This window comes from Podarcis raffonei, chromosome 5 (genome assembly GCF_027172205.1).
Source record: "Podarcis raffonei isolate rPodRaf1 chromosome 5, rPodRaf1.pri, whole genome shotgun sequence".
NCBI lineage: Eukaryota > Metazoa > Chordata > Lepidosauria > Squamata > Lacertidae > Podarcis > Podarcis raffonei.
Genome location: NC_070606.1, coordinates 55272040 through 55285509, shown reverse-complemented (window position 1 = coordinate 55285509; position 13470 = coordinate 55272040). Strand labels below are relative to the sequence as shown.

The window sequence follows — 13470 nt, the reverse complement described above, 5'->3', positions numbered from 1 at the left end:
TTTAATCATCTTAATGAGGACAACACCTTCAAACAATCAATTTCAGTCTCACCCAAGAGGCTGCAAGCATGATTTTTTTCTATGAAGTGCTGGGCCTTACATGTAAATCAAAGTGTTAAACAATGAGATGTAATCAAAATGTTTTTAAATCTAGTCCCAAGCTTCACATTTAATTGGAAGCTTTCAGTTAAGCAATGACTTGTTATCTCTTTATCCTTGCAGATGTTTAAAACATATTTTAAATCAAGTTAAATCAGGTTTTGCAACAGGCAGTTGTTGTTTCTCCTCGGTTGTCTTCCAGAATGTAATTCTCAAGCATTTGCTTTTTCTGGAGTTATATACTGTAACTCAATTTTTTCAGCCCATAGTCCAGTGCAGAGATGGTGCTTAACTGGTTTTTAAGACACCTATAGCATAGGAATTTTAATTTCTCTCTCTCTCTCTCTCTCTCTCTCTCTCTCTCTCTCTCTCTCACACACACACACACACACACGTCTTGTGCCAAATTTGGTAGCAAAAACTTTCCATGTCTCAACACAAATATACCCTGTATACTTATATCTTATATTGTGTAAATTGCTTTGATTCAGATGCTGCAGTCAGTTTTGTAGCATCTATTTCTTAAACATGTATAAAGATGGGAACCGATGGGTGAGGTTTCCTCTAGATTTCTGCAGAGTGAATCTTAACTCCTTGCAAATGCACACATTACTATCTTGCAAATGCACCTATCATAAAACTATCCTATGAGTACTTGCATTTGATAATGTTGAGTTCAATGGTTGATAGAACAGATGTCAGGGTCTTTATTATCCCTTGGTTGTCTTTTCACCAGTAGGTGTTGACTTTTCAAGTCACTAAGTTGTGGGATTCAAGAAGAATAAAACTGTCTGTTTCAACATGGAAACTAATCCACAACCAGCACTTCTTAAGCAAGACTGGGTGTCCTCCATGCCTCGTGTAAGTAACAAATGGTAGTTGACAGAATGCATTGTTTCAGAAATGTACATTTTTCATATCCTCTAAATACTGGCTTTGCCATTTGCTTGGCAATATTTGCCTAGGTAACTTCACTTTCAGGTCTACCCTTCAAGGAATTGGGAAGGGCAAAAGTGGAAGTGAGCAAAGGTTACAGAAGTTAACGAAGCCCTGCTTATTGTAGCCCAGATATACAGCTCATATTTATGAAGCCATTAATCAGTTAAATCCCACTGGCCAATTAATTGTGTTCATTTCTATCCATTTTCTTCTAAACGATTCAGACTCAAAAGCCCCAGTGGGAAATGCGTGAAAGACGACATACCTCCTCCAGCTGCACCATGAAGGTAACATTGTGCCCTTGTTCTGATGTCAATGTGCCATCTGAAGTGACAACTCGGAGTCCTCGTGGGGCTTTGCCAGGACACTGCTGAGGCTTGGCTGTGTACTGTTCACGCACACCATCTGTGCAGTTATTAGATACAACCTTCCTATACCTGTTGAAAGCGGGAAGCAGACACGACAGTGTAAGGAAGGACCACTGCAAGATGCTTACTTAAGACTATTTCCCCTTTTTCAAGACCACCGCCACAACATCCCAGTTAGTTTAAGCAAATCATAACAATAACAGCAACTGTTATTATTTCATCACTTCTTACAGAAAAAGTCTCATAGCCATTCACAACAAATTAAGAATGCACAGATATAATAAAGCAGCCAAAATAAATAAGACCATTAATGACACTAAATGTTAATCTGACAGCAATCGATAATAAGGAATTTTATCACAAAGCATAGGTAGCATGCACACTTAAAAGCAGATTCAAAGCAGATTCCCTCAAAGAAATAGTTGTAGTTTACCTCTCACAGAGCTAAAATTGCCAGCAACTCGTAAAAAAAAACTACTGTGGCCGTAACTCTTTGAGGGGTGTAGGTTTGCTTTTCATATGCTTTAAAGGTATAGTGTTTACACAACCTAACACAAAATGAGGATAAATGGAGAAGCAGAGATGCCACCATTTCCAAAGCTCTGGCACTGATGTCAGCCAGAGAGGAAGGATAAATATGACTTTCTTTTGTGCCAGCTCTAGACTGGCACAGCAGGGAAGGCTGGGTCATATGCATCACCGGTAGCTAGACTGTCTTAGAATCCCTTGGCAAGCCCCTCCACATTTGAAGCCTTGCACTGCAATAGACCTGATGAACAGCATGAGGAAAGCTTAACAACCATTCACAAATAATATTAACTAGATTCTGGTAAGTCTGATCTGAAAACAACTCACCCAGTGCTGTTGAGATAACTCTGACCAATACTGCAGTCTTTTGACAAGGAGGATGGGTTGTACCAAAATGCAGGCAAGCACTGGCCATTGCTGTGACGCTCAAATCCATAGTCACTGGTTTGAATGAAGGAGAGATTGTTTCAGTGATATGCGAATCAGAAGCACATAATTCTGAGAGATCATGTTACAGTGAAGCCTGCAGAGGTACACCACATTCACATAAATACAGCCCTGGAAGCTTACTTTGTCTTCTGCACATATATCGATTTCACACAGGTATACATACATCTGTCTACAACTTGAGGGTGGTGTTCTACAGCTCTGGGCTTCTTGTCTGCATTTGCCTCAATCAGTAATCATGGGCATACATAGAAGTTGGTCAAATTGGCTCCTACCAATGGCTCAAAAACCATACCTCCCCACTCTTGCTTGGAGTGGCTAGGAGCCCCCGCCCATCTGTTTGCATGCTCAGACAGATGGACCAACAGAGGAGGAGGAGGAAGAGAGGCGGAGGGGAGCAGCAATGGAGAAAGACATTGGCAGAGCATGAAAGGTGAAAAAAGCGCAAACTTTTGAGTTTCTGGTCTCTCCCGGCTTCAGAGGCACCAATACATCTCCTTGCCAAGGGCACATGTGGGGTGGGTGAGGGTGCTGATATAGCTCCTTGCCAAGGGCACAAGGAAGCCTAGGTATGGCTCTGTTAGTAACTATACAGCATTTGAGCCTGGTTGATTTTGGATTATGACCATTCATTTCAGTATCATAATTTTAGCAGAAACTACTCTTTAGTACCCAGTGGATGGGTAGGTCAAAGCACAGTGAATATGTACCAGACTCCCCATGCATTTTGTTGCCTTCACTTCTTTGGGTTGTTGTGTGATGTTGGAAGTTATCTAGAGGATAACTATGGCCAGAGGAAATGAAGCTGCCTTATATCAGATCTCACCATTGGTCAATCTAGTTCAGTAGATTGTCTATTCTGACTCCCCACTAGTTTCTAAGATTGCCCCCCAGATTTGATATCTGAGATCCTTTTACTGGAGATGTCAGAGGGTGAATGTGGGACTTTTGGGGTGCAAAATGTGTGGTCCACAACTGAGCTGAGTGTTGTCCCAGGAATTGCTCAATTTCCTTTGAAAACAAGTTATATGCAAAGGGAGGGGAGAATGAAGGCTGAACTTCTGCTAAGAGTGCAGAAGAAAAGGTGCAGAGGTAGAGAAGGGATGATGCAGTTAGCACTTGTTGGACAGCCCTGTCCAGTGCTATTTTTTTTAGAAAAAGAGGTTCTGTAACTCACAATGAACACCCCCCTCATTCTTTTAGAATGGCAATGGTGCCTACCTTAGAGGTGCCAGAACTCAGCTCCTGTGAGTTCCAGCTGGAAAAAAAGCCCTGACCCCACCCGTTCTTTTTGGCAATGGAATTGAGCAAACATTTTCACTTCACTCTTTCATATGTATAACATTCCTGAGTCTTTTTGCAAGCATGCTAAACACTGGTTAATTGTTTTGCAAACAGATACTTGGTTACCCAAAGGATGCAAAATAATTTTATAAGCATCCTAAGTGGAGAGACAGCATAAAGGCTATTGAAATTATTATTCCACAAGTGATAAAACTCATTTTCATTTATTTATAAATGAGGTTTCTTTCCTCTCTAATCTGATTGTCAACACACTGAAATGCTTGTATTGCTGAGGTCTCATGTATCAATATAATTAAAAAGCTGTAACGCTGCACTCTCACAGCATGTTCAATAATCAAGTGAAAGGCAGAGCAGCAAAATATGCAGAAAAGAGAATACGTGTTCAAAGCCTGATTTAATCAGTTTGAGTTTCTATGCTACATGCACCCTTTCTTCTAGGCAAGGAATCCTAGATGATATCGCTCAGTGCTGGATATGGATGACACAAGTGCTTAATTTTGAAAAGAGCAGAAGCAGGGCTCAAGCTGTCCTTTGAATTGCCTTGGGAGTCCTGCCTTAGTTAAGATGTTTTGAGAGCTGGATGTAGATGAGAGAAAAACACTCTGCATATACTCAGAGATGCAAATCTTCATATATTCCAGGACTGAACTCTGCCAATGAAATCATGATTCAGACCTCATAGTCTATGATTCATCAGTAATGAATCTGTATAAATATGCAATTCAATATAATGAACCAATATTATATACTATAGATTACTATGCTATATAACTCCACACCCCCATAATATACTGAACTGGTGGATATGGGCTATATCGCTTGGTTGAGGCAATTGGACCCCTTCAAATCTCTATCATTATTGTCAGGGCCACTTCATTTGTATGTATGTTTGTATGGACATGCTCTTATTCGGATGCTTTCTCCACCTCCCCCCCCCCCCTTTGTTGCTTAATAGTGGTGCAAGGGCACTTCCAGAGAGATTGCTTATTCAGATAAAATTTGGTTGGCATCCCAAACTTTCCAGCACAATTATCTCATCCCTTTTGTAAGTGCAAAATGTCTGATTAAAAATTTGGAAAGTGCAGGCTAACAACCACTAGCTGGCAATGTTGTGTAATCTCCGCTTGAAGTTGTCACGATGAATGTTCACTAAACAGGTAACATTGTACAACCTCTATGTAAGGCTTGTGTGAATGTATCGGCATGAATGCCCAATGAGAAGCCTGTCTGGAAACTCCCCAAAGCTGCTTTAGAGCAAGCACTAGGAGAAGAGGCATGTAGTCTCTAAGTTAACTTGAGAATGGAAGCAATCTTTTGGAACTGAGAGATTGCATGCATCCTTGCTTGTTATACTCACTAGTGTCTAAGTAGAGCATTCTTGATGGACTGTAACATTTGCCCTGGCAGCCTTGGATTGGTCATTTCCAGGACCCCTCCATCTATATTAAATATCTAGTTGCCCTGAGAATCTAATGTTTCCCAGGGTCCATCACACCTCGGATACAGCTGAATAAAAAAATGGTCCAGTAGCACCTTAGAAACCAACTACGTTTGTTCTGGGTATAAGCTATAGGGCAGGGGAAAGCTTATACCCAGAACAAACTTAGTTGGTCTCTAAGGTGCTACTGGACCATTTTTTTATTTATTTTGACTGTGTCAGACCAACACGGCTACCTACCTGAATCTAGGATACAGCTGTAGCAGCATTTCTGAAGATACAAGAGTGGGAGGTGTGGGAGTGACAAAGGGCAATTTGTGTGTTTGCATGACTAGGGGTCCAATTTTAAGAGCATGATGGATGTATGGGTATGAAGTACTGAACTCTTCTCCTGCCTGAACCTAGCTGGAAGGAGAGTCATTGGGAAAAGGAGGTGTATGCATGGAGGTGAAGTGTGGTTGGTGGAGAAGATTCTACAATTCTCACCTGCGCACACCTTTTGGATTCCCTCCTGCATCTTCACTATATAGCACACCTCTTTACCCTGACTTTTGACACCTGAGATGTATATTTTTAGGTTCCACTTTAATTCTGAGATTGTAAGTTGTTTGAAACTGTTTGCCCAGGCAGGCGCATTATGTGGCCCATGAGAGCAGCAAAATAAGCAGACTGTACAATGGTGATGGGATAAAATCAGGCCAAACCTTTATTGATAGCAGTAGACAGGGCAAGGGTTGGCATGGCTTTGGGTCCCAGGATCAGTTCATCATTCCACAAGTCCCATGTTGATGGAATGGATCTGCTGGATCGCTCTAAACCAGTATGATGGGAGTCAGCCAGTGTTGAACCTTGTCATGGTGCAAGCCAAGCAAGCAAGGTCTCACTGAGAGACCAGGTGCAGATTCCAAGCACCGGCGGAGGAACGGGAGTGCGGAGGGAGCGGACCACCCCCAGCACCACTATTCCGGCCCCCCTGGACACACGCCACGCACCCCCGCGTGCTGGGTGTCAGGCCCCCACAGGCGCCACGTCACACCCCCAGAACGCACATCACGCCTCTGTGGGTGCCGTGCCACCCCCCCAGGGCACGCGTCATGCCCCCTGGGGGGGCAGCCACATCCCCACCCGCTCTTCGACCCGGTAGCGGAGCATGCAGCTTCGCTACTGATTCCAAGCAGGCAGATACTGAACCCTCAGGCCCTTTATGTCCGCCCCCCAGGCTATGTTGATCCTGCCCAATGCCATTTTCGCCCTCATACAAACAACGTTCTTCCGCCTAACAAAGGAAGGGAAAGGTGGGGGGAAAACCCAACAAAGTGTGAATCAGGTGGAGAGAGAAAAAAATCATTTCCGGTCCTGTCACCCAGCAACCCAAAATTGCTCACTGAAGGCTCTAACCTGAGGGTGGGCAGGAAGGAAGCTCTCATACCAAAATGACTGTGAGCTCCAGGGGAAGCAGCCTTATATAGGCTTCCCTTCCCCTCTGCAACAAGGACCGCTTTTTCCTATGAGTGCATCACATGGAGAAGATACTAAGCAAAAATCTTGCCCAGCATTTTGCCGCAATCTATGGGCCCTTGGGCTGCCAGGCAAAGGCGTCCTGTGCTTATTGGGTACGGAACAGGGCTTTTAGCATTGTGTTTTAAGTGCTATAGCCCGGCTTGTGATTTTAAATTGAAGGACAAGTAGTGAAACAACAGCAACAACTTTAACTTCCATTTAAGATACATTTGTATGTTTCTACCACAAAACTAGCTCTCTCCAGTAAGCAAACAGATGTTGACTTTTGATTGCAACATTTTTTGGTTTTGGCAACTCCCTCCCTGCCTGCCTTTACAACAATTCATTCACCTACCTACACACACAGAGAGAAATATGCTGAGAAATGACAGAAGCAACTCCTTTGCATCTCACTAGAGAGGCATTAGCATCGCTCTTTCACCTTGCAGACCTGTAATCTAATGAATTTCTTGTCTACTCTCTGATGCACACAGAACTCTGATGATAACAACAAATTGCTGCCTAACTGCAGACACAACAGGCTGCCTTGCAATCAACAAGCATCAGCATCAATTGGGACAAAGGATGAATCCCGCTACTTAAATCTGAAAATGGGAGTGCGCTAAGATCAATAGCATTGTAGCCAGACATCTGGTGTTTGAAACTGGTATTTGACATGTTCCCTGACAGCCTGACACCTAAGGCTGCAATCATGAAACCCACTTTACCTTGGAATAAGCCTCACTGAATTCAATGGTACATGCTTCTGAGCAGACAAAGATTGTGCAGCATGTTACGTTATTACTTTCACACGACCGTAACGGTTACCCATACTGTAACAATTGCTCCAGTAGCTTTTCCATGCAGTGAGGTTTAACACTTATGAGGTTTTTTCAGGTTTAAAAACCCACGGGGATGTGTGAGGGAGACCACGTAAGGTCTATGTGTGTGCATGATTATATGTAGAATATCACTGACTTGGGTAAGAAGATTCAAATAATAATTTCGTTAATCTTTGGATCAGTGCCGCCATTTTAGGAGGTGTATCCTATCCTCCATGTTGATATCTGAGTTTTGACAGCAGAATACCAGTTGCTGAAAACTGTGGTGTGGTGTGGGGAATGCTGTTGTGCTCAGGTTCTGCTTGTCGTCTTTCCATAGGCATCAGGTTGGCCACTGTGAGAACAGGATGCTGACCTGGAGAGGTCATTGAACTGATCCAGGAAACTCTTCTTATGATTATACATTGCCTGCAGCATTCATATGGTAGGTGAGTAGTATACCTTATGTTCCTTCCATGGTGGTCATGTGAACTGCAAAATTTACACGTGAATGCTCCCTAGTGCAGAGAGGTTCCATGTGTGGAATCTGTCTTCCTCAAACTGGGGAGCAAAAATGGGTGGGGATTCTGCACCTTCAGGAATTTATGTGGTGGTCCCAACACTTACTCCATCATCTACATGGTGGAGGAAAGGGGGCATATCAAACATGTAATTATTGAAGTGGGGCTATAACTTTGGGTACAGAAACCTCCTTGACACACCATGAGGTCTGTTCTGATTATGAAGTCTTTTATCCTCACATAGGGACGCGGGTGGCGCTGTGGGTTAAACCACAGAGCCTAGGACTTGCCGATCAGAAGGTCGGCGGTTTGAATCCCCACGATGGGGTGAGCTCCCGTTGCTCAGTCCCTGCTCCTGCCAACCTAGTAGTTCGAAAGCACAACAAAGTGCAAGTAGATAAATAGGTACCACTCCGGCGGGAAGGTAAATGGCGTTTTCGTGCACTGCTCTGGTTCGTCAGAAGTGGCTTAGTCATGCTGGCCACATGACCCAGAAGCTGTAGGCCGGCTCCCTCGGCCAATAAAGCGAGATGAGCACCGCAACCCCAGAGCTGGCCACGACTGGACCTAATGGTCAGGGGTCCCTTTACCTTTTACTATCCTCACATAAAGATAAGCTGTTCTGACTCATGGTGCTTTAGCAAAGCAAGTTAAGGCATTAAACAAGTAATGGAGGTCACTGTTACAGCCAACCTAGCACAAAAGCGAAATAATCCATTTTTTAAAAACATGTTGAGATTCATTTTCGTACAGAATAAAAAATAAAATCTGCAGCTGGAGTGATACTTTGCATGCTGCAGTAAAATGCTGGGAAACCTGGTAAATAAATGCTTTAATAACATATGTGTCACCCCATAATCCATTTACTACTTAAATAAATACAATTTAGCTTCTAGGCAGTTGCTAGGTAATATTGTCCTTAGGACTAGTACACAATTTTCATTGTGATAATCATTTCTGAAACACTATTGCCCCCTGGTAGTGAGAAGCAGGCAATGCATGCAAATGTAATCTCTCTGCTAAGCTGACTCCTTTCCTGTTTTGTAACTCACTCATTCTTCCAAAGATCATTTTGGCAATACGTTACTTTCTGTTTCTAGAAACATACATTGTTTTTTTTTCAAACCTTTCTGGTGAAATAGTTTCAATTTGTAGTTACACAGTAAGTGTTTATTTTTTAACTTTTTTAAAAAAATCATTATTTGGGGGTAAATACAGATTTTTCATGCCCACCCCAACAACAACAACAACAAAGTAGTAGGTGCTCGAATAATTAATTGTGGAAAGCATAAAATTTACTTTGGAAAGACATAAAAATAAATGGATGTCTGACGCCAGTGCTGTTTCTACAATACCCTGAACTATGGAAAACATAATTTGATGCGAGTTATCCCATGCTCTGCATCTGAGAACATAAGATTAGTAAAGTTTGTATTAAGAATCAGGTATCATTAGGGATGGATCAATCTATCTATCAGATAAGCTTTGCTTCATTTTTCCATCCTTAGATTCAGTTCTTCACATTTCTGTGGCAATTTGGAATTTTTTAAAATAAGTTTCTCATTGTTATACAGACTTTCTCCTAATATATACATTTTTGCATACGTTGTCTGGAGAACTGCATCACAAGATTCAGAAAAGTACAGATTTTGAAAGATAATTGCATTTCAGATTGTGCATTGTTTTAATAAGAATAAGAATTTTATTGTTTATATGCCGTCTATCTAACTGGGTTGCCCCAGCCACTTTGGGTGCCCCCCAACACAGTACAAGAAGTGCAAATTAGGAAGTTTCTGATTAAAATTGAATGTTTCTGCATCAGCACCATGACACAATAGTGCAGAAAGGGAACCTTGATGTGATAGGTATGCACGATTGCATGACGATTCTCTTTTCATAGTGTTCTACTGATACACCAATGTGTATCTACATATTGGTAAAACACCCCACAAAAATAATATTAATGCTGGAGGCATCCATTGGAAATGGATTATCCATCATTTTTTCTTCCACTCACCCATTAAACCCCCTGCATGGCACAGATTCTTTGCTATGAATGATTTTCAACTTAATTCTCTACAGCAAGTTTGTTTTTTAAACGACAACAACATGTGCACATTATACATAACCAGGCATGAAAACTGCTTTGCAATGTATGTAATTTACATATCCATTGATATATAATTGCTATTGTCCTGACAGGTGCCTCATTGTTTTTTTGTTTCTGACGTATTGTTTGTCAATTTGCACAAAATGGTTCATTGCCAGAGGCAGCCTATATGCACCAAGATTGCAATCCTAAACATGTCTGCTTGAAAGTAAGTCCCACTGAATTCAATGGAGCTTACTCTCAGGTAAATGGAGTTAGGATTGTAATCTTAATCTGCTCCCTACTGTGAAAGTCTAAAGGTAATGGAATGCATTACTCATTATTGTCCTTTTTCACAAGAGAAGGGCATTTTACTTGCACACCTCAGACAAAGTCTGATCCTCTTTGCTAATATAGGATGAAATTGTTACGATATTGAAGCAATGCAGCTGCAAACTGCTAGCTTGAAAAGTAAACATGATGGGAATGTTGGGACTGTCCGTGGGAAACAGAGGGACAGTCAATTCACAGTGCGAAGCACCGGAATTAGCTCAGAGTGTAATATGAGCTCTTCCGTTTGTTCCTTTCCAGGAAGTGCAGGAAGTGTTAGTCCCTACACTGCTGGAGTTTGAAGAGAGCAGTCATGTTTTTTGTAACGCTGCAAAGACAGAAATAAAGACATGTAAATACGTTTCTTTCTATCTCTTTCCCCTGCCAGGGGGCAGGAAAGAGGGGGGGTGTTCTTCTCACGTTTGAGAAGAATCGCCTATCGAGACCTTGCCTGCGCTGGCTGGGAATGCAGCCAGGGAGGTCAACAGGGAATCAAGCCGGGTGCATGGGATTGTTGCCAGTTTCTCCTGATATGGGCTTGAATTCCCGACAGAAATGTCTGGATTAGCACCCATTGCCTAAATCTGTTGCCCCACTAGTAGTTAAATGCCAATACTTAAAACTATAAATTTGCTTGCGCACTATGTTCAGCAGTCACAAACTAAATAAAAAGTGCATACATTTTATGACAAGAACACACTTTATGAAATAAAATATTGCAATTAAAAAGAATTTATATGCAGTTAAACAGCATTACAGCTGAGTGCAGGAGTAATTCATATAATCCAGGATACAAAAAGCAAAATATCAACAGGGTGCTAAACTGTACCTCCCTGAGGTCCAAGTGATGGAAAGGAATATAAGTGCCAACTCCCTGGGGCCCTGGGTGTCCTCCAATTTCTTCTCCTCAAACCATTTCTCAAATCTTATACAAAATACTTTTCAGTATTTCTCACTTCTCTTTTCTCAGCTCCTGCTAATTTTTTCTCCCAGACTGGGTGCTAAAAGGTGGTAGTAAGAAGGGTTTTAACCACTTGCAAAAGAGGGAAAAAATGTGGTGATTGTGACTGCTGGTGTGGAAAATTCATGATTTAGAGGCAGAAAAGAAATCCCCTTCTACATATTTTGCAGCAAACTTTCAGAAAAGGCTTGTCTTGAATGTCTTGTGCATTTATTTATTTTAAAAAAACACAAAAGCTGCAGGGAAATCAATACTCTTATTAATATTTAAATATGTATTTCATCACACAATACAAATGCATTTTAATGCATTTTTCAGCCTAGAATTGTATCACAAAATTTGAAATACAAGAATAATTACTTCCTTGTTTGAATATTAGGCTGGGAGGTGGGATCAAGTCAGTTCACATCAGGATTCACTGAAATCAAATTCCTCAGGCATTCCTAGTCTCCAGTGCCCTTGCCAACGTTATGTTCATTATCAGGACCATATAAACTATAGCCTCGCTAAAATGCTGAAAGCGGTACTCACCAATCAAAGTCTGCCTCTGTGCAGACACATGGTTCAGATGCCATGGCTCCTGCGTACTTGCCCTGCATACATTTCTTTTCTGACTTACGCTTCCTGTAGATCCTTTTTGCTCCCATGATGCATGCTTCTCCCTGAGGTGAGAGAAAAACAATGGGATGGATTCAATCAAATAGTTGTGTGGTTTAGAGCCAAAACAACAAGTCCTCCTTGCACAACAGGGCTTTCCTCCTCTCCTCTCCCAATGCACCCTTCACTCCCAGTAGGCTCTGGGGGGGGGGGTTAGGGTTAGGAGAATTCCCAGAACAGGGCAGAAGGGGAGGAAAGGGGAGGGTGTTTGATCTGGCAAGAGGAAATGCTTGTGCTGGGGAAATGATTTTCTTAGAATTCTATGACACAGAATTCCACTCCCTCATAATGGTGAGGTTTATCCCTACAGATAGGTGATAGAGATAGATAGATGATAGATGATAGAGAGAGATATAGATAGATAGATAGATAGATAGATAGATAGATAGATGATAGATAGATAGATAGATAGATAGATAGATAGATAGATAGATGATAGATAGATGGATGGATACCAACACAAACACCCCCCTCCCATTTGAGGCTCTTTGTTTAACAAATTAGAAATAGCTAGTGGTTTTATGTGTTCTTCCACTTTCAAAGCAAATTGGCCACTCTTTCCTTAACACTACAAAGACTCCAGCTGAGGAATGCAAAAACACTCCTGCAAAGAAGTGTGTGTGTATGTGTGTGTGTGTGAATGTGTGTGTGAGAAGGAATGCAGATAAACATAAACCCGCTGGTAAAAAAGGTAAAGGACCCTTGACGGTTAAGTTCAGTCAAAGGCGACTACAATATGGAGTTGCAGCGCTCATCTTGCTTTCAGGCCGAGGGAGCTGCTGTTTGTGACCAGCATAACTAAACTGTAATGGAAACCAGAGTGCACGGAAAAGTTGTTTACCTTCCTGTCACAGTGGTACCTATTTATCTATTTGCACTGGTGTACTTTTGAACTGCTACGTTAGCAGGAGCTGGGACAGAGCAGCGGGAGCTCACTCTGTTGTGGGGATTAAACCACCGACCTTCCGATCAGCAAGCCCAAGGTCCACCTTCTACTGTAAGTGCCCGCTTACCACAGCTGGAATTTGCATATATCAGATCCCTACAGGAGGCCAGGCAAATAAATCAGGGTGAACAGAACTTTATATCTTTGGTCACAGATTATAATGGCACACACTTTTTTACCTGGCTATGAAGCTGCCAGGGACGGTAGTCATCCTCAGCACACCGTCGGTCAAAGATTGACTTGTAGTCCACCTTCACCAGCTGCCATTCAGAGCGATGGCTGAAGTGCCCAAAAACTCTGCACAAAACATACTGAACTGTTACCAGAAAAAGTAATCATTTGAGTAAGAGCATACATTTATCCATATTTAGTATCTTTGAATCAACCTGTAGTGAATTTATAGTAGCCCAGATAGCTGAACTAAATGCAAAACTCTATCACATAACAATGAAGTAAGTGTGGCAATGTTTTTGTGGAGCAATACCAGTGAGTAGTTTCTAGCTTCTCAAAACTCCGAATGT

General features: G+C 42.0%; 1 protein-coding gene across 6 annotated transcripts in view; it reads right to left on the bottom strand.

Annotated features, from left to right (window-relative positions):
• SORCS1 (sortilin related VPS10 domain containing receptor 1) overlaps nucleotides 1–13470 on the bottom strand; it is a 362307-nt gene that overhangs the window by 45358 nt on the left and 303479 nt on the right. For all 6 annotated transcript variants that reach the window (XM_053389262.1, XM_053389264.1, XM_053389265.1 and 3 more), the window contains exons 15-18: nucleotides 13129–13246; nucleotides 11878–12008; nucleotides 2262–2375; nucleotides 1304–1475 (exon numbers count right to left, since the gene is read on the bottom strand). In XM_053389262.1, the coding sequence (XP_053245237.1) occupies nucleotides 1304–1475; nucleotides 2262–2375; nucleotides 11878–12008; nucleotides 13129–13246 (535 nt within the window). The remainder of the gene's footprint in view (nucleotides 1–1303; nucleotides 1476–2261; nucleotides 2376–11877; nucleotides 12009–13128; nucleotides 13247–13470) is intronic.